This window comes from Hypanus sabinus, chromosome 23 (genome assembly GCF_030144855.1).
Source record: "Hypanus sabinus isolate sHypSab1 chromosome 23, sHypSab1.hap1, whole genome shotgun sequence".
Lineage (NCBI taxonomy): Eukaryota > Metazoa > Chordata > Chondrichthyes > Myliobatiformes > Dasyatidae > Hypanus > Hypanus sabinus.
Genome location: NC_082728.1, coordinates 8,149,102 through 8,174,610, shown reverse-complemented (window position 1 = coordinate 8,174,610; position 25,509 = coordinate 8,149,102). Strand labels below are relative to the sequence as shown.

The 25,509-nt window shown below is 42.4% G+C and overlaps 1 protein-coding gene across 6 annotated transcripts in view; it reads left to right on the top strand.

Annotated features, from left to right (window-relative positions):
• The window catches only part of helz (helicase with zinc finger), a 300,135-nt gene that overhangs the window by 43,401 nt on the left and 231,225 nt on the right, over nt 1–25,509 (top strand). For 5 of the 6 annotated variants that reach the window (XM_059948283.1, XM_059948286.1, XM_059948285.1 and 2 more), the window contains exons 2-4: nt 147–365; nt 20,944–20,980; nt 25,250–25,374. In XM_059948283.1, coding sequence (XP_059804266.1) covers nt 165–365; nt 20,944–20,980; nt 25,250–25,374 — 363 coding nt within the window. In that variant the 5' untranslated portion in view covers nt 147–164. Of the gene's footprint in view, nt 1–146; nt 366–20,943; nt 20,981–25,249; nt 25,375–25,509 lie in introns of those variants that run through there. The other variant, XM_059948287.1, reaches the window with a different exon arrangement.

Genomic DNA, 25,509 nt, shown 5'->3' with positions numbered 1-25,509 from the left:
CATAATACTTCCAACCCCAAACATTTTGGATAAGGAGTACTCAACCTGTACTAGAAAACAACTTTTGTCTTCAGCTGTCTTAAAAAAAGAACTTGTTAGCACATTGAATACGTTGCACAATTAACAATTTCTCCTCTTGTTTTTAGCATTTTGCTTGCTGAGTCATGGCATACAGAAGACCAGAAAAGGCATGTGAACAAGCATTTGAATGTCTGAGATTGCAGGAATATGAGCTGGCAACAAAGTACTGTACAGAAGCACTCATTACCCTTGGAAATACTTCCATCACTACATCATGCCAGCCACAACTGGACCGCATTCAAATTGAAAGTCTTCTCTACAGGATAGCCTGCTTGTTGCAACTTGTGAGTAATGAACTTTATTCTAACAGCATATGTTGGGCACCATCTACTCTGCAACTAAAGTTTGGGCGAGGAGTAGCATGCTTGAGGAAATTTTCTGCTTTCTGCAAATGTCTGTGTTTATAAATGAAACACATTTTGTTGGAATACCTCTTGGTTGATAGCTTTGTTTAAATGTGATCAGTTTGCAAACCACCACTTGGCCTGGTGGTGCATCCTTGAATTTTCCAAGAACTATAGTTCAAGGAGAAATATAAGATAATTATTATGAGCAAGGAAGGCAGTTCTTTGATAATGAAAACTGGAAACTCAAATCTTTGAAATAAGATAAAATATAGGTCTATTATTGAAGGAACAAAAACAAAAACTCCTGGAGGAACTTGGGTTAATCAGCATCTTGTCAGGACACATCTTGATGCAAGAACTTAATCTAAAATGCTGACGGTTCCTATCCCCCGATAGATGAGGCTTGATTCCAATGGTTCCTTCAGCAGTTTTTCTCCAGATTTCAGCAAACTGCGGTCTCCTTTGCCTCTGTGATTAAAGGAGGATGGCTTCATAATCTTCATCTTTATGAAGATTCCATTTCTCTTGAATTATTTCTTCTGCATCTTAAAAATTGTGGACAGTCTCCCAAAATAGGGTGCAAAGTAAAAGTATTTAGAATCTCTTCACCATATTGGAAAATTTCATCATATAGTTGAATGGGGTAAAGTTAATTTTTAGACCACAAGGCGTAGGAGCAGCATAAGGCCATTTGGCCCATTATGTCTGTTCTGCCATTCCATCTTGATTATTATCCTCCTTAATCCTGTTCTCCTACCTTCTCCTCATAACCTTTGACACCCTTACCTATCAGCCTCCACTTTAAGTATACCCAGTGACTTGGCCTCCATGGCTGTCTGTGGCAATGAATTCCACAGATTCACCAACCACTGGTTAAAGAAATCCTTTGTCATCTCTTTTCTAAAGCAGCATAATTGTATTCTGAAGCTGGACCTTCTGGTCTTAGACTCCCCCATTATAGGAAGCATTCTCTTCACCCTTTGTAGGCCTTTCAACATTCAATAGGTTTTAATGTGATTTGTACCCGCCATCCCCCTCCCGTTTGTCTAAACTCCAGCGAGTACAGGCTCAGAACCATCAAATGCTCCTACGTTAACCCTTTCATTCCTAGGATAATTCTTGTGACTCTCCTTTGCATCCTCTCCAATGCTAGCCCATCCTGTCTTAGATAAGGGTCCCAAAACTGCTCATCATACTCTTATATTCAGTTAAGATAACAGTTGGATAATGCAGCCACTTTTACTAATTTTTATAATGCAAATCAAAATGTCTTTTGAATGTGTTATTAATGCAGCAAGTAGAGGGCTATGGACAACCCAAGGTATTTTCTAAAGTAAGAACATGTTTGGTACAGCATGTGGGCAACATGGCCTATATTGTGCTGTAGGTTTTCTATGTTTTTGTGTTCAAGTGGAGAAAGCGTGAAAGCAGAAGTGGCATTGGATTCAATGGCCTCTTTATTCGGTACAGGAGTGGAACCCGGTGTGATCTTATGCTGCTGTGGCCCATCCACTTCAAGGATCAACTTGCTGTGCATTCAGAGATGCTTTTCTGCACACTACTGTTGTAAAACATAGTTAGTTGAGTTACTGTTTCCTCCCTGTCAGCTTAAACCAGCCTGGCCAGTCTCCCCTCATTAATAAGGTGTTTTCGCCCACACAGTTGTTGCTCACCAGATTTTTTTTTGCTTTTCATGCCATTTTCTGTAAACTCTCAAGATTGTTGTGGGTGAAAATCCTAGGATGTCAGCAGTTTTTTTGAGGTGGTCAAATTACCTTGTCTGGCACCATTTATCATTCCATGGTCAAAGTCATTGAGATCCGATTTCTTCTCCATTCTGATGTTTGTTCTGAACAACAACTGAACCTCTTGACCATGTCTGCATGCTTTTATGCACTGAGCTGCTACCACATAATTGGCTGATTGAATATTTGCATTAACGAGCAGGTGTACAGGGAAACCTACCGTAAATTCCGGACTATAAGCCGCTACTTTTTTCCCACGCTTTGAACACTGCGGCAACACTGTGGCCTATACTACGGTGCGGCTAATGCATGTTTTTTTTTCATGCCGCCAAAAACATTTTGCTTCGTAACAGTAGACCAATAAAATTAATGAGTAGTTCACAGACGTCCAATGAAATTGTACGATAAAACAAGCGCACTTTCACAATTAAATTATTGTAAATCAGTCATTTGTACTCACCCTCATCAACATGGAAAACACTCGAAGAAAAGCATATGATGCAGCTTTTAAGTTAAAGGCGATCAATCTGGCGGTTAAAGAAGGAAATCGAGCTGCTGCACATAATCTTGGCATAAATGAATCGATGTTGAGACGGTGGAGACGCCAGCGTGAAGAACTGAGTCAATGCAAAAAGACGACAAAAGCTTTCAGAGGTAATCATAGCAGATGGCCCGAACTTGAAAACTTTCTTGAAGACTGGGTTAACACACAGAGAGCAGGCGGCCGCGGTGTTTCCACCGTGCAGATCAGACTGAAGGCTAAAGCAATCACCACCAAAATGAAAATCGAAGATTTTAGAGGTGGGCCATCGTGATGTTTTAGATTTATGAGACGAAAAAGCCTGTCCGTCAGGGTACGCACGACTCTGTGTCAGCAGCTCCCTCCCGACCACGAGGAAAATCTTGCTAACTTCCGCACATTCACTCAAACAAAGATAGCGGAGAATTCCATCGGGCCAGATGATATCATAAATATGGATGAAGTACCTTTGACGTTTGACCTGCCTCTCACTCGGACTGTTAATAAAAAAGGTGACTCGTCCGTCACACTGAAAAACAAGTGGCCATGAGAGAACGCATTTTACTTGTGTTCTGAGCTGCACAGCATCCGGACTAAAGCTTCCACCGATGGTGATTTTTTAAGCGGCTGACAATGAAAGTTCAGTGAAAGCTGCCATCAAGAGTATAAACTCAATTCCAGGTGTGATTCCTGGGGGCACCACGAAGTATTTGCAGCCACTGGACATCAGCGTGAACCGGGCATTTAAAGTGGCGCTGCATGTTGAGTGGGAGGCTTGGATGACGAGCGGTGAGAAATCCTTTACCGAAACAGGATGCATGCGAAAAGCATCTTTAACTCAAGTCTGCCAGTGGATTCTAAATGCGTGGAGCCGTGTCACAACATCCACCATCACCAGCGGGTTTCGAAAGGCTGGACTGCTGTGTGATGAAGAGGACCGCGTGCGCTCAAGTGAGAGCGACAACGAAGAGACTGAAGTGAATGAAGAGATCCTGAGGTTTTATTCAATTCGGACACTGAAGAAGAGAACTTTGATGGTTTTAGTGCGCAGGATGAAGATGAAGAAGGCGATCAATAACTTTTCCTGGTAGGCTGCAGTATATATATATTTTTTTACCAGTCGTTAGGAGATATTGGAATGTTGTTCATGCACTGTTCAGTAAAAAAGTATACGCAACGTAATTTGTGTGTTACCGACACGTATGTATATTTAAAAGTAGCTGTGTTACAGGCACTGTTCGAAAAAAAGCATTTGCAATATATATTTGTTTATGTTACCATACGGATTTAATTAAAAGTTAAAAAATTCTCACGTGTAATATCTTTCTGTGTAAATATCTCATATTACAACGTGGGACACCTGCGGCTTAAAATCCGGTGCGACTTGTACAAGTACAAAATTGATTTTCTTTCTAAAATTAGAGCGTGCGGCTTTTAATTAGGTGCGCTCTGTAGTCCGGAATCACTGAATGTATATTGGGTTTTTTAGATCTCAATGTTCAGCATTCCCAAGTATGTATAGGATGAGAATGTAGAACTTATCATTCTTGGAACATAAAACAGGAGGAGGCCATTTAGCCTATTGAGTTTATTCTTCTGTTGGCTAAGATCACGATTGATTGCAATTCACTGGCCAGGTGCCTGCCATTCCATATTTCCTAATGCCTTTGGTCAACAATAATGTCTGGTCTCAAAGTGGTCTTGATGATGTGCTGTGGGAACTTTAGTTGTTTCTCCAGGTCAGTCATGAGCTGCCAGTCATGAATGTGTGCCTGAATCCCTGTGGGTGACTTTACTCTTCTAGTTGCTCTGCAGCTTTCACAAAGGTGATGGTTCGATTGCAGGGTTTAACTTGTTTACTGTTAGGGATTCTTAAGAAGATTGCTTCTGTGAGGGTCTTCAATACCTGGTTATGTTTCCAGCTGTATCGACTCTTTCTAAAAGTTTATGGGCAGCAGCTCAGGATGTTCTCCAAGGTTCTTCTCCTGAACACAACAGACAGTCTGGGGCATCAACCTTCCCCCAGCCATGCGGGTTGGACAGCTAGGCTGGGCAAGATGTCATACATTGCCTGGACAAGGAACTTGATTCGGTATGGTTCTGCTTGCCAGAGGTCAGTCCATGTCACTCTCCTTTCCATGGCCTGCTCCCACCTGGTCCAAGTTCCCTGCTGCTTCATGCCCACTGCTCTCTCTTCATTTCCTCCTGGAAGAGCTTGGACCTCCCTCCCTTTAGCTGTGTCATACCTGGGGACTGGGAAGCTTCCTAGGCCAGCTCTACCTCAGGTCACTGCTGCCACCACTGGACTCCCTATATTGCATCACCTCTCTTGCTCTTGTCACCTTAAACTTCTCCTCCAAGGATTTTAAGGGCAGCTGCTGATTGGTGTTTTTTGCATAGAGGACAATGATCTGAGCTTCCTGGGCAATCCCTGCTATCTCTGGAGAAAGCTGCTGACCTTTCTCAGTTCTTGGTGACAATTGGAACTTCATATACCAGCAGTGGCCAAAGAATCCTTGGTAGGATGCCGTACTGGTATATCCATGCCTTGCGGGTATATGCATACCTTGAGCTTGCGGGTATATCCTTACTGGTCAACTGCTTTCAACCATCCCTCAGCTCCTGACCTGTTGCCTGGATTGATGGCCTTTCAGGCTGCTGTCGAACACCTTGCCAAAGCAATTCACTGACTTTTCAGAAATGGTTGGAATGAATGTTCCTGTGACGTTAAAGTGGAATCTATTGGTGACTCTGCCCTTCTTCAACACCAATGATCTTGATTTTATGGGCTTAAAACTCATTCTTACCCATCTAATGTGCTTCTTTAGTCCTTGCAGAATCCACCTAGTTCTAGCCACAGAGTTCGTAGTGACTGTCAGGTCAATCTTGAAAGTGTTAATTGGTGGTAGCTGTACACCGGACTTGGAGCAGGGCCTGTGGCACTCTGGTTCAGCAGACCTTGCATTCTAATCATTGCAAGACCAAAGAGGATCATAGAGATGGTACAGCCTGTGATAATCCAGATCTCCAGCCTCTGCCACCCTGATGTAGCTTGGACCGATTAGTCTGTGAACCAGCGTAGGTTCACAAGGTTAATTCCCGGAATGGTGGGACTGTCATATGTTGAAAGATTGGAGCGACTGGGCTTGTATACACTGGAATTTAGAAGGATGAGAGGGGATCTGATTGAAACGTATAAGATTATTAAGGGATTGGACACGCTGGAGGCAGGAAGCATGTTCCCGCTGATGGGTGAGTCCAGAACTAGAGGCCACAGTTTAAGAACAAGGGGTAGGCATTTAGAACAGAGATGCGGAAGAACTTTTTCACCCAGAGAGTGGTGGATATGTGGAATGCTCTGCCCCAGAAGGCAGTGGAGGCCAAGTCTCTGGATGCATTCAAGAGAGAGTTAGATAGAGCTCTTATAGATAGCGGGGTCAAGGGATATGGGGAGAGGACAGGAATGGGGTACTGATTGTGTCTGATCAGCCATGATCACAATGAATGGCGGTGCTGGCTAGAAGGGCCAAATGGCCGACTGTCTATTGTCTGTCATTCTGAAGTAGCTGTAATAATTCAGGATGAGGTCTGCTACTTTGCTTGGAATATGATGCTTGTCCATAATTAGCTGCATCAGCTTATTGGGGGTGGGGGGCGGGGTGTAGTTGATCCATCGGTGTTGGCCAGACTGAGCCAGAGCACCGCCAGGTCTCCTCTGTTGTCCCATGCCTCACAAATGAGCTGGGTCACCACTGCTCTATGCTTCAAGCACCCGGGCACGCTTGGAATACCTCGCTTCTGCACAGATATATCAATGCACCCATTGTTGGAGAGGAAAGCTGCCCACCTCCTTTCAACAGTGCTAAAAAAGATCTGTCTTTTGACACTGAGCAGGGAAATGATCCTGAATTGGACAATGTTCCTGGAGTCTTTTTTCCTTTGGGATCAGGATTCCATCTGCAAATCATCTACACTGCTTAGCTACTTTTCCTCTCCTCCAAATGACTCTTAATATCCTCCACAGCTGTTTAAGCAGTTGGGGATAGTGCTTGTAGGCTTTTTATAGGACTGCTCTCAGGTCAGGTGCAAAGCTAAACTTTGCTTTCCTCACCACATTTTGCACTTCATTCCCTGCTGTTGAATTCAGTACTAGGTGGAGGTGGATCTATCAAGATGCTACAGTGACTTAAATCTCCTCTTCTGTTCCTCTTCCTCTTCCCCCAGACTGTCATCTCGCAGGCCTGTGGTCATTTTATTTGAATCTTCTCACGTGTTCTGCGTGTATGGGTTTTCTGCAAAACATGGAGGCTCCAGGCACTGTGGGGTGACTCGGATCCTGACTCCTCCTGCATCTCACCAGATGCTCTCCCTGTGCGCTGTGTTGCTGCTTCATTTACCAGACATCTCATCAATGGCTGGTGACTCTTCAAGCTTTGGGTTGTTCTTGCAAATCATCCCACAAATGCATTCCATACTCATCATCGTTTTTTCTATTTCAGTGGTTGGTTGACCTTGGGTTAATAAGATTCGGGTGCTCATCCACTGCCTCCACTGCCCCTTGGGTCACCTGTGGGTGTGTTAACCATTAGACAATCTGTAGCTTACTTTGGGTTTCTTCCTCACAAAAGGCATGGCTTGGATTGCCAACTCTCTCTGCGCTGGTTGCTGTCTTTCCGGACTGTCAGCTGTCATTCCAGTCATCACCACACTGTTCATGGGTGCCAAGCCGTTTGATCCTGGTCATTAATGGTAGCTCGAGCTGAGTGATTTGAAGAATACATCTCACGATGCTCTGACACATTGTCAGTGGTGGAACCTGGGGCCATTGGATGTTTCAAGTCTTTCAACATCAGACACCCTCACCCAGGCAGCCCAGCCATGGCTGATCAAGCTACTATTTGTGTTCAGGTAGCATGTGTTGCTGCTCCCCATGGACTTGCTCTCTTCATCCAGAGCCGCCCTGAGGCCTTGGTGATGTTGCTGATGGCTCTCTGCCTCCTTATACTGGCGACGTCCAATGTGCTGAGACTGTTCAGCGAAGCCCCGGCAGCCCACTTCAACTGGCATGTACTTTGCCTTCCATCCCTGCCTCCGACAGTAGCTGACCAGTTCCATGTATCTGGCAACCTTCTTCTCATGGACCTGCTCCAGATGCTCCTCCCACGGCACTGTCAGCTCTACCAGGATGGTGTGTTCTGCTGTCTCTGAGATCAGAATCAGGCTTGTTATACCGGCATATTTCACGAAATTTGCTAACTTAGCAGTAACAGTACATTGTAATATATGATAATCTTGAAAGAAAAATTAAGTAGGTCAATTACAGTAAGTGTGTGTGTGTGTATATATTTTTTAAAAGTGAGGTGTTCGTAGGTTCAGTGTCCATTTAGGAATTGTATGGCAGAGGGGAAGAAGCTGTTCCTGAATCACTGAGTGTGTGCCTTCAGGCTTCGGTAATTTCTTCCTGATGGTAAAATGAGAAGTGGGCATGTGCTGGGTGACAGGGGTCCTAAATAATGGACGTCGCCTTTCTGAGGCACCATTCCTTGAAAATGCAAACACAAGGAAATCTGCAGATGCTGGAAATTCAAGCAACACACACAAAATGCTGGTGGAACACAGCAAGTCAGGCAGCAGCCATAAGGAAAAGCACTGTCAACCTTTCGGGCCGAGACCCTTCATCAGGATTCCTTGAAAATATCTTGGATACTAGGGAGCCCAGAACCCAAGATGGAGCTGACTAATTTTAGAACTTCCTGTAGCTTCTTTTGGTCTTGTACACTTGCCCCCTCATACCAGATAGTGATACAGCCTGTCAGAATGCTCATCACAGTACATCTACAGAAGTTTTTGATTATTTTTGTTGACAGACCAAATCTCTTCCAACTGCTAATGAAATACAGCTGCTGTCTTGCTTTGTTTCTAGTTGCATTGATATATTGGGACCAAGTTAGATCTTCAGAGATCTTGACATCCAGGAACTTGAAATTGCTCACTCTCCACTTCTGATCCTTCTATGAGGATTGGGTCGAATTCCCTTGTTTTGCTCTTCTTGAAGCCCACAGTCAGCTCTTTGGTCTTACTGACATTGAGTGCGTGGTTGTTGCTGCGATACCACTCAACTAGCTCGTATATCTTGCTCCTGTACACCCTTTCGTATCCATCTGAGATTCTACCAACAATGGTTGTGTCATCAGCAAATTTATAGATGGTATTTGAGCCTTGCCTAGTCACACTGTCATGGGTATAGAGAGAGTAGAGCAGTGGGCTAAGCACATACCCCTGAGGTGCGGCAGTGTTGCTCGTCACCAAGTAGGAGATATTATCACCAATCTGCACAGATTGTGGTCTTCCAGTTAGAAAGTTGAGGATCCAGTTGAAGAAGGAGGTACAGAGGTCCAGGTTATGTAGCTTATCAATCAGGACTGTGGGAATTCTTGAGCTATAGACAATGAACAGCACCCTGACATCAGTGTTTGTATTGTCCAGGTGATCTATGACTGTGGGAAAAGCCATTGAGATTATATCTGCCGTAGACCTGTTGTGGCAATCAGCAAATTGCAATGGGTCCAATTCCTTGCTGGGGCAAGGGTTCATTTGAGCCGTGGCCAACCTCTCAAAGCATTTCATCACCATAGATATGAGTGCTACTGGGCGATAGTCATTAAGGCAGGTCAAGCTACTCTTCTTTGGCACAGGTATAATTGTTGCCTTTTTGAAGCAGGTGGGAACTTCCGACTGTACTAGTGAGAGGTTGAAAATGTCCTTGAATACTCTGCCAGTTTGTTGGCACAAGATTTTTCAGAGCCTTACTTGGTATTGTCTGGTCTCAAGGTGATCTTGATGATGTGCTGTGGGAACTTTAGTTGTTTCTCCAGATCAGTCATGAACTGCCAGTTGTGAGGGAGTGCCAGAATCCCTGTGGATGGCTTTACTCTTGCTTCTGCTGCTTTACTGGTTGCTCTGCAGCCTTCACAAAGGTAATGGTTCGATTACAGGGTTTTAACTTGTTTGCTGTTACTGATTCTTTAGAAGATTGCTTTCATGAGGATCTTCAATATCTGGTCTTGTTTCCAGCAATATCGGCCCTTTCTAAAAGTTTTTGGGCAGCAACTCAGGAAGCGCTCCAAGGTTCTTCTGGAACAGAATAGACAGTTTGGGGCATCAACCTTCCCTCAGCTATGCAGGGTGGATGGCTGGGCTGGGCAAGATGTTGTACACTGCCTGGACAAGGAACTTGATTCAGTGTGGCTCTGCTTGCCAGAGATCAATCCATGTCACTCTCCTTTCCATGGTCTGCTCCCACCTGGTCCAAGCTGTTACTTTCTCTACCCACAAGACTAATTTCCTAACAAGGCCAATTGTCTTGTTTCAGTTTAGTGAAGCAGACGCCACTCAGATGTCATACTGAAAACCTTTGCTCCAGAGCGTGCTATAGTTCTAGCCAAATTATTCTAGTACATGTACCACACTGGCATTCCCCCCCATCAATGTCAAATGTTATTCGGATGCATACTGTTCACAAGAAGTTGGACAAATTCAACCTAGCTCTTTAAAATCCATTTAGTATATGTCAGTTATCACCAGTGATGGGAGGTGAGATTTACTGTGTTATCAAGCAGCATCTTCTCAAGAATAATTTGGGTTTTGGTTTGCCAGGAAAATTCTGTTCCAACCCCATTGTAACCTTGGTCCTAGCTTTGCCCAGTGGGACAAGTAAAGTGAGAGTGATTGACCTTGATATTAGGGCTGTGTTTGGTTGAGCGTAGAATCAAGGAGCCCTGGTGCAACTAAAGTCAATAGACGTCAAAGGAAAAATGGTTGGGCAACAAGGATGTCTGTAGTTGTCAGTTCTCCCAACACCAGGACATCTCTGCAGGCTTATATCTTGGGCCCAGCGATCTTCACCTGCTTTATTAGCAACTTTCCTTCATGAAATCAAATACGCATTTGAGCTGACGATTATGCAATGCTCCATCCAGGCATGAACATACGCATTCTATGGCAAACCTACCCCTGGGCTGTCACTCCATGAAACATATTAAATGCTAATTTCTTCCTCCAATGTGAACTATTGAAAAGATGCACTGTTGTTACTTGCCTAGTGTACTCTGACAAATCCCAAGTCTACAGCATGTGCTACCAGGAAGGACAAGGACAGCTGGGGCATGGATGTATCACCTCCCACAGGTTCTCCCTCAACATCCCATAGCGTAGAGGTTAGCATAAAGCTGTTACAGAGCCAGAGACCGTGGTTTAATTCCCGTTGAGTTTATGTTCTCCCTTTGACCATTTGGTTTGCCTCCTGGTGCTCTCACATGCCAAAGGTGTATGAGTTAAGGTGGTAAGTTGTGAACCTGTAACGTTACTGCCTGAAGCATGGCAACGCTTGTAGGCTGTTCCCAGCATATATTCAGCCTGTGTTGATCGTTAGTGTAAATGGCAGAAGGGTTCAAGATGGCGGCTCACTGAAGAAGGAGGGTAGTTAGTTTGGCAACAAATGTTGGCTTTGCTTTGCCAGTAATGAAAATTAAATTTATTATTTTCTCTGCCACTTGCATTTTTAATTATGTTTTTAAATTCTAACAAGTAAGAATCAGAATGAGGTTGATTATCACTGACATATGTTATGAAATCTGTTGTTTTGCAGAAGCAGTATTGTGCAATACATAAAATAATTACTATAAGTTAAGATAAAATGTATATAAAAATAAATGATATGCAAAAAGAGAGCAAAATGGTGAGGTAGTGTTTATGACTTCATGGACCTTAAGAAATTTGATGATGGAGGGGAAGAAGCTCTTTCTAAAATGTTGGATGTGTTTTTCCAGGTTCCTGTATATCCTCTGTGATGGTAGTAATGAGAAGAGGTCACACCTTGGGGCGTATAGGTCCTTAATGATGGATGTTGCCTTTTTTTTGAGCTCTTGGGTTTGGAAGGTTTCTTCATTGGTGGGGAGGCTAATGTCACAGATGATACTAGGTGACAGTATGCAACTCATATTACTGTCTTAAATCTAGTTTTACTTCATGGTGTCATCCATAGAGTCTTCACTGCCCAAGGACCACATTGTATTCTCTCACATGATGAAGCGGCTTCTTCATTAATTATAAAGTTATTGCACTGGCTCCTATCACCTCACTTCCACCCTACCTCCCTGTTTATATTTTATGGATCCTTGCAGCCATGAGTAACAGTATTTGTCATGCTTTGAAATGTCACCTGCCATTCACTTGTTGCTTGTACTAATGTGTGTTTATATAACATGCGCTTACTTCCCTCCTCCCCTTATGTTTCATATTCCCTCATGCTTTTACCATCCGTCTGTTTCAATAACTTTGCATGTTTTGGTTTTTCATTTACCTGCACTACCTAAATTAGTGTCTATTTATTTTCCTTTTGTTTGTTTTAGAAGTAATTAATGTCCACATTTTCCTTTGAACCCACTTGTGACTAGTAATTTAAAGCCTGTGACCACTTCTTTTACCACTTCTGCAGGGACCCTGGTTTCATTCCAGTTCAGAGTGAAGTCTGAGGTCATCTCAATTCAACTTTCATTAAGTGTAATTAAGTCCTCCATGAAGTGAAATCCTCTTTGGTGAAAATCCACCATTGGTGAAATCCATTGTAAAATGAAGACTTTGTTTCACAGTCCATCTTCAGCCATGTGTTCACCCCCACAATTTGCTTTCCCTTCACTAATTAGTCTGTAGTTGGATAATGATCCAGTGATGACTCTTGAGGTCCAGCTTTGTAATACAAGATAGCTCTTCCTACAAATGACTAGGTGCTGTGTCTCACGATGGCCATTATGAGAAGAACCCTGTGCAGGGTCAACCCATGGAAGGCTGCTGGACCAGACAACATCCCTGGTAGAGTGCTCAGATGGTCTGCGCACCAGCTAGCAGATGCTCTTGCTGACATCTTCAACATCTCCCTGAGCAGCGCCACCGTTCCAACGTGCTTCAAGGCTGCCACCATTGTCCCTGTGCTGAAGAAGTCTTCAGTGTCCTGCCTAAATGACTACCATCCCGTTGCACTCTCCATCATCATGAAGTGTTTTGAGAGGCTCGTCGTGAGGTATATCAAGACCCTGCTGCCCCCCTCACTGGACCCCTGCAGTTTGCGTACCGTCCCAACTGCTCAACAGATGACGCCATTGCCATCACCCTCCACCTGGCCCTAACCCACCTGGATAAAAAAGACACATACATTCAAATGCTGTTCATAGACTGCAGTTCAGCATTCAACACAATCATCCCTCAGAAACTGATTGGAAAGCTGAGCCTACTGGGCCTGAACACCTCCCTCTGCAACTGGATCTTAAACTTCCTGACTGGGAGACCTCAGTCAGTCCGGATCGGGAGCAGCATCTCCAACACCATCACGTTGAGCACAGGGGTCTCCCAGGGCTGTGTGCTCAGTCCACTGCTGTTCACTCTGCTGACCTACGACTGTGCTGGAACACACAGCTTGAACCACATCATCAAGTTCGCCGAATACATGACCGTGGTGGGTCTCATCAGCAAGAACAACGAGTCAGCGTACAGAGAGGAGGTACAGCGGCTAACATACTGGTGCAGAGCCAACAACCTGTCTCTGAATGTGAACAAAACAAAAGAGATGGTTGTTGACTTCAGGAGGGCACAGAGCGACCACTCTCTGGTAGAGATTGTTAAGAGCACCAAATTTCTTGGTGTTCACCTGGCAGAGAATCTCACCTGGTCCCTTAACACCAGCTCCATAGCAAAGAAAGCCCAGCAGCATCTCTACTTTCTGAAAAGGCTGAGGAAAGTTCATCTTCCACCCCCCATCCTCATCACATTCTACAGGTGTTGTATTGGGAGCATCCTGAGCAGCTGGATCACTTCCTGGTTCAGAAATTGCACCATCTTGGGTCACAAGACCCTGCCACGGATAGCGAGGTCAGCTGAGAAGATCATCAGGGTCTCACTTCCCACCATCATGGATATTTACACTACACGCTGCATCCGCAAAGCAAACAGCATTATGAAGGACCCCATGCACCCCTCATACAAACTATTTTCCCTCCTGCCGTCTGGGAAAAGGCTCCGAAGCTTTCGGGCTCTCACGACCAGACTATGTAACAGTTTCTTCCCCCAAGCTATCAGACTCCTCAATATCCAGAGCCTGGACTGACACTAACTTACTGCCCCCTCTACTGTGCCTATTGTCTTGTTTATTATTTATTATAATGCCTGCACTGTTTTGTGCACTTTATGCAGTCCTGGGTAGGTCTGTAGTCCAGTTTTTTTCTGTGTTATTTTTTACATAGTTCAGTCCAGTTTTTGTACTGTGTCATGTAACACCATGGTCCTGAAAAAACATTCTCTCATTTTTCCTATGTACTGTACCAGCAGTTATGGTCGAAATGACAATAAAAAGTGACTTGACTTGACTCCTGCCTTTGTTACATTACACATGATCTCAGTAACAATTATTATCTTTGGATTTTAGAAATGGATTGCATCTATTACCTTCTGTAGCTCCTCCTTTACTATGGATATCAATATGCAAAGCAGCAAAGTTACATCAGCGCATTCTGCTCATTATCTCACTGAAGTTGTCCGTGAGCAACAAACGGTCAAGGTACTCCTCCCTTGTCTGTGTGCAACCGTCTCACACTTAGATTCAGCTTAAAAACCGTGTGGGGAGAGAAGACACCTCTGGGACAACTACACTGTGTACACAATTACATACAGTGTTGAGGCACATTTTGCTGCACTATGTCTCCATTTTTTAATCTTGATATCAAGGCTCTGTTTGGTTGAGTGTAGAGTCAAGGAGCCCTGGTGAAACTAAAGTGAATGGACATCAAAGGAAAAATACTTGGATGATGGAGGATATCTGTGGTTGTCAGTTCTCTTTTTAACCCTGTTCAAAGCTTATTTTCCAGTCATTGACTTGCCCTGAGCAATAAAGCAATGGAGAAAGAGTAAGAAAAATAATCCCATGTATCTCAAGCTTGCATGAACTGCTATGCATATTAAAGACAGAAATGTAGAATGCAGGAGCAGGTTTAGGCCTTCAAAACTTTTGCGTCACTTCATGGATCATGGCTAATCCTTTCTGTGTGCCATCTTCCCAATCCCTCCTCTTATCCTTTGATACATTTTTTGTTTAAAGATCTTTCTGTCTCAGATACTGTAGACTTGTTTTTACTACAGCTTCAGAAGGCTATCTTGTAATTTTTGGCCAGAAGTTAAAAGCAAGTGGATTTCATATTTTGATGTTTCCTTATGACAGAGTGAGGCCTGTCAGCCCATTGAGTCTGTGCCAGCCCTCCGAACAATCCCATTTCTCAAAGTATTTCCTTGTAATCTATTACCTTTCACATGGTCATTAACTGCCCTTATTGTCCTAACACCCACCTACAAGGCTTAATTTGCTATAGTCAGTTAATCCACGAACCAGTAGATCTTTGTAATATGGCAGGAAACTGGAGTACCTACACAATCACAAGGGGAAGGTGCAAAGTCCAGACTTCAGCACTGGTGTTACGATTTAATTCAGGTTGCTGGAGCTTTGAGGCAGCATCACTACCTGTTGTGTCACCCATGTGAATATCTGGCTATAAAGACTTTTTTCCTGTTGCAAGAGCCAAAAGTGGTATCCAAATGTTGTGAATTTTAATCCAGAGCCTTGTGTTATGGCATATGGTTAGTTATTAATTTTTTATTGAAGGTTTTCTCGTATAGTCATGGATTCGTGTAGCGTTGTAACAGGCCATTTGATCCACCATGACTTTGCAGACTGTATACCCATCTTCTCCTATCATTTCACACCTCCCCCTCCCACTTTCAAATCTCATACTGTCTCTTTTAGTTAGTCCTGACGAAGGGTTTTGGCCTGAAACGTCGATTGTAAGCCTTCATATAAATGCTGCCTGGCCTGTGTTCCACCAGCACTTTGTATGTGTTGCTTGAATTTCTAGCATCTGCAGATTTCTTCGTGTTTGACATATTGATCTTACACTGTTTCCATTTCCCCCATATTCCCATGAACTCCTCCCAGATTTTACCACTCACCAACATACTAGGGATGATTTCCAGTAGCCAGTGTGTCTTTGGGACATGGATGGAAAAATGAGTAAAGGAAGGAATGCACGTGGTCTGGATTGAACATGGGCTGCTGGAGCTGTGAGACAGCAGCTCAGGTAGCTCCACAACCTTGTGTAGTGCACGTAGAACAGTACAGCAGGGGAACAGGCTCTTTGGATTACAATGTTGTGCCAAACTAAATCAATTAGGAATCAAATAGCTAACTGATCCCTTCTGCTTACATAATGTCCTTATCCTTCCATTTTCCTTCTCATTCATATGCATATCTAAACATCTCTTAAACGTCCCTCATGTTTCTGCTTCTAACACTGCCCCTAGCAGTGCATTCCAGGTACAATCACACTCTGTGTGGGGAAAAAAAATCTTGCCCCTCACATCTCCCTTTGAACATATTCCCTCTCATCTTAAATGCATGCCCTCTGGTATTAGCCATTTCAATCCTGGGAAAAAGGTAATGCTCTGTTTACTTTGTCTGGCCTCTCATAATCTTATAAACCTCTGTGAGATCTCCCCTCAGCCTCTGCTGCTTCGGAGTAAACAACACAATTTTGTCCAACCTTGTCATAGCAGATGCCCTCTAATCCAGGTAACATCCTGGTAAATCTCTTCTGCACCATCCTCAAAGCCTCAAGTGGGGTGACCAGAAACCGTATGCAGTATTCCAGATGCGGCCAGACTCGAGTTTTATAAAGCTGCAGCGTAACTTCATGACTTTTGACGTCAATGCCTCGACTAATAATGCCATATGTCACCTTCAGCACCCTATCAATCTATGTAGCCGCCTTCGGGGAGTTATGAACTTGGACTCCAAGATTCCTCTGTTCTGCTCATTAAGGTTCTTGCCCTTAAAAGAATCTTTGCATTTGCTTACTCCATGCATACAAATAACTATTTGCAAATCCATATGAGAAATATTAGTGCTCAGGATGGAGCATTGAAACATCAAAGAGCATGCAAAAATCAGCAGAGGGAAGGATTATAAAAGGAGAGATGGCATCAAAGGAAGCCAAACTCATCTTATGGGAGCAGAAAGGTGTAGACAATCTAAATGCTGAGCTCATAGGTTTTGAGGACAAGAGCGCAAAGAATAAGAACATAAGAAATAGGAGCAACAGTAGCCATCTGGCCTTTCGAGCCTGCTCCGCCATTCAATAAGATCATGGCTGATCTGGCCATGGACTCATCTCCACCTACCTGCCTTTTCCGTGTAACCCTCAATCCCTCTACTTTGCAAAAATCTGTCCAACCTTGTCTTAAATGTATTTACTGAGGTGGCCTTCACCGCTTCATTGGGCAAAGAATTTCACAGATTCTCCACACTCTGGGAAAGGTAGTTACTTCTTATCTCCATCCTTAATCTACTCCCCCGAATCTTGAGAATTTGTCCCCTATTTCTAGTCTCACCTACCAGTGGAAACAACTTTCCTGCCTCTACCTTATCTATCCTTTTCATAATTTTATGTGTTTCTATAAAATCTTCTCTCATTTTTCTGAATTTCAGTGAGTACAGTCCGAGATGACTCATTCTTTCCTTATAGTATAACCCCATCATCTCTGGAATCAACCTGGTGATCCTCTTCTGCACCACCTCTAAAGCCAGTATATCCTTCAAGTAAGGAGACCGGAACTGCACACAGCACTCCAGATGCGACCTCACTAGTATCTGTACAGTTGCAGCATAACCTCCCTGCACTTAAATTCATTCCCTCTAGCAATGAAGGTCAATGTTCCATTTGCCTCCTTGATAGCTTGCTGCACCTGCAAACCAACCTTTTGTGATTCACGTACAAGCACCCCCAAGTCCCTCTTACACAGCAGTATGCTGCAATTTTTTTACCATTTAAATAATAATCTACTCTTTCATTTTTGCTTCCAAAGTGGTTGACCTTGCATTTACTAACATTGTACTCCATCTGCCCACTCACTTAACCTACCTATATATCTCTGTAGACTCTCCGTATCTTCTGCATAGTTTGCTTTTCAACTCAATTTAGTATCATCAACAAACTTAGATACACTGCAGTTGGTCCCCTTTTGCAGATTGTTAATGTATATCGTGAACAGTTGTAGGCCCAACACCGACCCCTACGGTACACCGCTCACCACTGATTGCCAACCAGAATAACACCCGTGTGTCCCAACTCTTCTGCTTTCTATTAGCTAACCAATCCTCTATCAATGCTAATACATCACCCCCAACGCTATGCATCCTTATCTTGTGGGTAAGTCTTTTATTGCCATCTTTTTGAATGCATTATGGAAATTCAAGTAAGTAACGTTCATCTGATCCCCTCCGTCCACTGCACTCATTATATACTCAAAGAACTCCAATAAGTTTGTCAAACAGGACCTGCCTTTGCTGAATCCATGCTGCATCTGCCTGATGGATCCATTTCTTATCAGATGCCTCAATATTTCTTTACTAATAGGTTCAAGCATTTTCCAAACTACAGATATTAAACTAACTGGCCTTTAGTTACCTGCTTTTTGCCTACATCCTTATTTGAACAGTGGTGTGACATTCGTCGTCTTCCAATCCGCTGGGACCTGCCCAGGGTCCAGAGAATTTTGGTAAATCATCACCAAAGCCTACTTTAACTACTACCATTTCTTTCAGTACCCTGGGATGCATTCCATCAGGACCAGTGGACTTGTCTATTTTCAGGCCCATAAGTTTGCTCAGCACTGTGAAGATGATTTAGAAAAGAACCAGAAGTGACATGAGTAATAGACACATTCAGCACAGAAACAGGCTCTTTGGCCCAACTTGTCCATGCAAACTAAGATGCCCCATCTTAACTCGTTCCATTACCAGTATTTGGCCTGTAACGTTAAACTTTTCCAATCCATCTACCTGTCCACTTGTCTTTTAGAATTGTTATTGTACCTGTTTCAACCACTTTCTCTGGCAGCATAAATACCATAGTTTGTGTAAAAAGAATAGTTATTTTTTGAGTTCCTATTGCATCATTCCCCTCTTCTCTTAAACCTACGCTTTCTAGTTCTCAAATTCTCAACCTTGGGAACTCTGTGCATTCAGCCCTTCATCATTTTATGTGTGCCTTTGTAAGATCATCTTTCAGTGTATGTGTTCGAAGGAATAAAGTCCCAGCCTCTCCAACCTACCCCTAGAACTCACAATGAAATAATTTTGAAACCATGTGTGGTCAGTATCTGGAATACATTGTCTGGCTGGTTGTGGAGGCAAATTTGCTGATTGCGCTCACATTGAGTGGAATAGATTATTTTGGCTGAATGGCCTCTTGTGATTCTTTGATTTGACAGAAAGACCCCTAATGTAAGCTGCGTGTTAGATTAGTAATTACTTTTGGTTATTTATTTTTCATTCACTTAAAATGTCACTCCAGCCAGTGTTTTAAGCCTTAGAAAATGTTTACCACATATGCATGGATCAAATCTGCTGGAGTACTCATTGTTTCATTTTCAAAATTAATTTTGTAAATCAAACATCTTGGGTGGACAAGTTAAGCTGCAGTGTAGGCCTGCCAACTACCTACCACAGATGCCTAAAATATGTTGCTTTGGTTCAGTACTCTCAGCTTGCTTGCACAATAAAATTGTCACTGGGCCATTTCAGCATTCTCTATGCAGATACATGAAATGTTTCCAAAGCCAAGAAGATCTTTTGCAGTTCCTGTCCTTACATGAGACAGTGGACTGACTGGAAATTCAGGCAAATGGTTTTGCATTCCATCACCTCAAACTGGATTGTTTTTATTTCTGTTTCTGCACCATTCTCTGTAAACTCTAGAGACAGTTGTAGGTGAAAATCCCAGGAGATCAGCAGTTTCTGAGATACTCAAGCTACAATCCTTTTGGCACCAACAATTATTCCATGATTAAAGTCACTTGGATCACATTTCTTCCCCATTCTGATGTTTGGTCTGAATAACAACTGAACCTCTTGACCATGTCTGCATGCTTTTATGCATTGAGTTGTTGCCGCATGGTTGACTGATAAGATACTTGCATTAACAAATAGGTATACGTAATAAAGTGACCACTGAGTGTATGTTGATTTGGTTCACTATTTCATCTTGCCTATGTGAGAAAATTGTTGCTGGGCCATTTCAGCGCTCTGTGTTCAGATCTATGGTATGTTTCCAAAGCCAGGAACACTCTATGCAGTTCCTGTCCTTGCATGAAATAGTGGAGTGTCTGGAAATTTGTGGATACAACATGCACAATGGATTTGCAGTTCATCACCTCAAACTTGTATAGTTGCTGCTGTGAAGACAAGGTCTTATTTGTCGAAAGGCAGAGTAAGTGTGTGAGATTTAAGTGTTGCACTGTTGCTGTCTTTGACAGTGAAGGTCATGCCAATGGTGGTAAACTTGCTAGATTTGTGAAGGGTAATTTCTGGAGCTCCCTTATTTTATTAACAAAAAATTAATTCAAATGGCATGTTAATTGTTACTATTGGCCAGGCAAAAACTTAACAGTAATGTATCAGCAACTGGTATCGCCAGTGAACCCCTTGTAACACGAGGTAGCATTTCAAGTACTTTTGAGTAAAAGTTTCAGCGTATCTATTTGCGTGTTAGGTCAAGTAATCAAACAGACTATATAGAAACTTGAAACAGCTTTTCCAACTATTTTCAGACCTGTACCAGGTGGTAAATTGAAACTGCTTTGTCATGATTGTAAGCAAAGTCACTGGAAAATTTGTCTGGAATTCAATGAAATAGGGAAGAAACAGAAAATTAGGAAATAAATTGTATTAAATTCATGCCATCATCAGCAAATGATGGGGAGACAGGAGACTGCAGAAGCTGGAATCTGGAAAAATAAATTAACTGTGGAAGGCTGTCAGTGGTTTTTCAACATTTATGTGGGGGAGGGGGGATATAGGTTGTAAAGAATTGTTGATGAGTCCAGATCCTACATCTAATCCTGATGGTGAAGTCTTGACTTAAAACATTGATGACACCCCTCTCCCCCGCAGATGCTGCTTGACCTGTTGAATTCTTCTCGCAGTATTTTTTTTGGCAGTGGAGTTTGAAATATTAAATTGACACATGCATCCAAATCATTTAATGAGAATTTTATTGAGTTTATTTGCTGAAACTGGGATTTACTGAAATATAATTGGTAATGGTTGAATCAAACGCCAATGCTAAAGGTAACTTTTATTTGTTCTCTTTTGCAGAAAAACTATGACCAGGCTGATGAAGACTGTAAAATTGGTATGTTCTGCAATCATTCTTACATAAATAATGGAGTAGAATTGTATTTTTGGTGGGAATCAAAGAAATTTTATGCACCATTGATCTATCAACTAATCACCGTACATTCGGTATCAGGCAACACCAATGGTTATCTATTTTGTGCACAATATTTGCTGAACTTCATAGTTTTTTAAGTATTTAATTCCGGCCAAATTAATTCTCCAAAATTGTCTGGAATTTATCTCTTTAAATGTTAATGCTGAAGGATATTTGTGTGATAAGTTTGTGATTGCTGTTAAAATTAGGCTGCTTTTTTGTGAAAAGGCATCTTTTTTAAATCCATTTTTTAATGCTGTGATCATGGGACCATTGGTGCCTTGCTCATTGGCTGTTTTGCAAGTATGAGAATTATAGCAACTTCCCATGAAATTAATCATCCCCTAAATTGAAGATCGTGATTCCACTTGTTCTCATTTCTTCCATCTCTTGCTCTCTCTTTTCACCTGTCTCACTCTGTTATTTTACCAATTTGTGTTCCCTAGTTTTCATTTTTTAATCTTGCTTCCCCATTCCAACCTTTTTGAGCATCCCACTTTACCATTTTTCTGTGCTCCCTTTCATTTCTTTTCCCCCCCCCCCCCCACCAACTCAGCACATCTCTAATATTTACCTTTTAATTCCTGTTCCCTTCTGCTGTTCCTCTTATAACTGTACTGTTCTCTGAGCTTTTGGATGAACTGTAGTCTGTTATCTCACTACATCGGATTAGTGATGGCTTTCAATGTTATGTTAGCACGTTATGAGAATTCTCTGCTGATGTTCTGTGCAAAAGTATTAGGCACTCTAAGTTTTGTTTTAAATGCTTATTTTTAATCTTCTGCATTAATATGTCAGTAGAAAAATAGGAAATTTTAGATTTCCACTCATTTTCCAAAAACTTAAATGTTGGTGAAGTTTTTGTAGTGTCTGATTAAACAAAGATAATAAACAAGATGCTAATGATTAATGCATAATGAATTGAATGAACTAAATTGATTAACTGGAACAGAAACAGATATAGAAAGAATCAAACTGGGCAATGGACAACCAAACTAAAAAGTATGGGCACGGCAGATGTGACAGTTTAATATTCAAATCATTAATTCTTACACCATGGCAAGAGTGAGCATAGTAACAAGACACAAGGTGGTCATCCTGCATCAGCAAGGTCTCTCCCAAGCAGAAACTTCACAACAGACAGGAGTTTCAAGATGTGCTGTCCAGGCTTCACTGAAGAAACACAAAGAAACATGCAAGGTTGAGGGCTAGAAACTCAGTGGTTGGCTATGAAAGCAGAGTGCAATAGATGAGAGAAACTCAAACTGATGCCCCTTCTAAATTGGAAGAAGTCCAGTACTGCTGTCAGCTCTGAACTTACCGAAACCACTGGAATCCAAGTATACCTCTCTACAGTCCAAAAAGCCATTCCTCCGAAATGGAAATGAAGCCAAGGCACAGAAACACACAGGCTGGGGTTCTGAACAATGGCAGCAAGTGCTGTGGACAGATGAGTCAAAATTTGAAATTTTTGGCTCAAGCAGGAGGTAGTTTGTGTGTGGAAGAGTTGGAGACCACTACTTGGCTGAGTGTCTGCAGCCAACAGTAAAACATGGCAGAGGTTCTCTGCAGGTTGGGGGCTGCATTTCTGCAAATGGAGTTGGTGATCTGGTCAGAATTAATGGAATCCTCTATGTTGAGAAGTACAAGCAGATTCTTATTTATCATGAAATACCATCTGGGAGATGTCTGATCTGTTCCAACTTAATTCTGCAACAGGTCATTGACCCCAGATACATGGTCCAGTTCATAAAGAACTGCTTTCAGTGAAAAGAAGAACAAGGAGTTCTGCAACAGATGACATTTCCTCCACAGAACCCTGATCCCGACATGGTTGAGGCTGCCTGGAATTTCCTGGAGAGACAGAAGCAAGCAACATAGTTGGAGTCTGCAGAAGAACTGTGGCAAGTTCTCCAAGATGCTTGGGACAACATAGCATCCAGTTTTCTTTAAGAACTTTACGAAAGTGAACCTAAGAGAATTGATGTAGTTTAAGAGGCAAGGGATGGTCGTGCTAAATATTGATTTAGTTTAGATTTCTCGTTTACTGATTCACAGCACTATACACTGTCCTTACTCACCTCGAGAAGAGGGATGCACATGTTAGAATGCTGTTCCTGGACTATAGTTCAACATCATAATTCCCTTCAGACTTGACAGGAAGCTCAGAGACCTTGGCCTTTACCCCACCTTGTGTAGCTGGATCCTGGACTTTCTATTGAATTGCCAACAGGTAGTAAGGATGGGCCCCCTCAACTCTTTCCCTCTGACCCTCAACGCAGGTGCCCCCCCAGGGTTGTGTTCAGAGTCCCCTTCTCTATTTTCTTTACACCTATGACTGTACTGCCACACACAGCTCCAACCTGCTGATCAAATTCGTAGATGACATGACTTTGATAGGCTTTATTTTTAGTGGTAATGAGTCGGCTCACAGAGGAGAGTTTGACACTCTGACACATTGGTGCCAGGATAGCAGCCTCTCCCTCAGTGTCCAAAAAACAAAAGAGTTGGTTGTGGATTACAGGAGGAATGGAGATAGGCTCGGCCTGATCAACATCAATGGGTCTGCAGTTGAGAGGGTGAATAGTTTCAAGTTCCTCGATATACACGTCATTGATAATCTCACCTGGAGTGTATACACCGAAAAAGCACGGCAGCATCTCTTCTACCTCAGAAGTTCAGCACAAGCCCCCACATCCTAAAAATATTCTATAGTGTTATCATTGAGAGCATACTGACTAGCTAACTTACTGGTATCACTGCCTGGTGTGGGAACTGCACCAATCTTGATTGCTGGGCACTTCAGAGAGTGTGCAGACAGCCCAGCGCATCTTCCCTCCATTGAGGATATTTTTAGCAGAAGGTGCAGAAAGGAGGCCTGGAAGATCATCGGGGACACCAGTCACCCCGACCATAAACTATTTCAGCTGCTTCTGTCTGGCAAGCTGTACCACAGCATTAAAGCCAGGACTTGTGGGGCCGCTTCTTTCTACAAGCCATTAGACTTTTAAATTCACATGTCTGCACATTGCAACGGAGTCATAATGCAAAGATTTTTACTCCCTCAAGTGGGATGGATGTAAGATTTAAATAAATTCTAAATTCTCATAAATGTTCCGATATTTGGAAACTTTTCATTTCATTATTTTTGAGAGCATCTTTGCTTTACAGAACTTTTTTATATGTGCCTAAGACTTTTGCACAATACTGCACAGCCTAGTTGTGAGCAAGTAAAGTCCTTCAAGTAATTAAAATCTTTGAGCAGTTTCTTGTTTTCTCTTGATGCAGCTAAGATGTAGTTTTACCTCTTTCATGGAATCTTAAGGACAAACGAAAGAGCAATTGACTGAAATATTTCACATGCCAATCACAATGCCTGTCTTATAACAGTATCCTTCCATCTCATCTTTCTGTCAAAGCACGTTCCATTTTCTTCATCATGTTTTTGTTAGCTATTTTAGTGCTTTGTTTCATATTGATATTGCAACTTTAGTAGACTTAAGGTGAAACCAATTTATTTTTTGTTGCTGTTATTTTCATTTTATTGACCTAACCATCTTAATTGATTCATTATTTTTTAACTCCCTTATGATCTTGGATATTTTCAGTCCATCATTTTGAAGTTGTTACTTAGAAGCAAATAAACCCAAAGCAGGAAGACTAGTTGGCCATTTAGTGTCACTAGACCAGATATTATATCATTGTGGATTTTTATGTCACTTTGATTTTGAATCCATATTTTATGATAACTTGAATGTAATTTGTCACATTATACCCGAATTACTGAAATGATCATTGCTCTTTGCCAGTGACGTATCTTGACTAATGACCTATTTTGTATGATTTTTATGGTCATAACTTTGCACGTTACTCTAGAGGAAATGGCTGGCTTTTGCAGAAAGCAGCATTGCAAGTTCTGTTGTTCTACTCCACTTGCATCGCCCTATACCTGATTGCCTCTTTCACACTTCATCCAAGTCATGTGCTGCTGATTTCTCAGCTTTTTGTTCCAATACCCCTGCATATCTTTGCTGATCAACAGACCCAACTTCTATGAAGGGCACAAGGAAAGAGTTCTGCGGAGAAATATAATAACTGATCTCCTGGGTTCTTAGTTAATAATTTCTGTTGACAGACTTTTGGGAATAAAGTCTGTGAAGTAAAGAAAGGTTTATATTTCTGTGTCTACAGTGTTGTCAGAGGGACTGGCCAAGGGAGACGGCACACTGCAAGCAGTGTTTCGCTGCATGTACGTGGAGGGCAAGTTACAAGCAGTGTCCAGCATTTTATCAAAATCCTTGATGGGGGAGTCTTTGGTAGGTTGTGTATTATGATTTTTATTTCCCCCTCCATAACTTAGCAGAAATTTCTTATATCGATACTGTTCTAACGAAATGGTAGTAAAATGATGAGGTGCCCTTAGTAGTTATATAGTTTGTTTTTTTTACCTC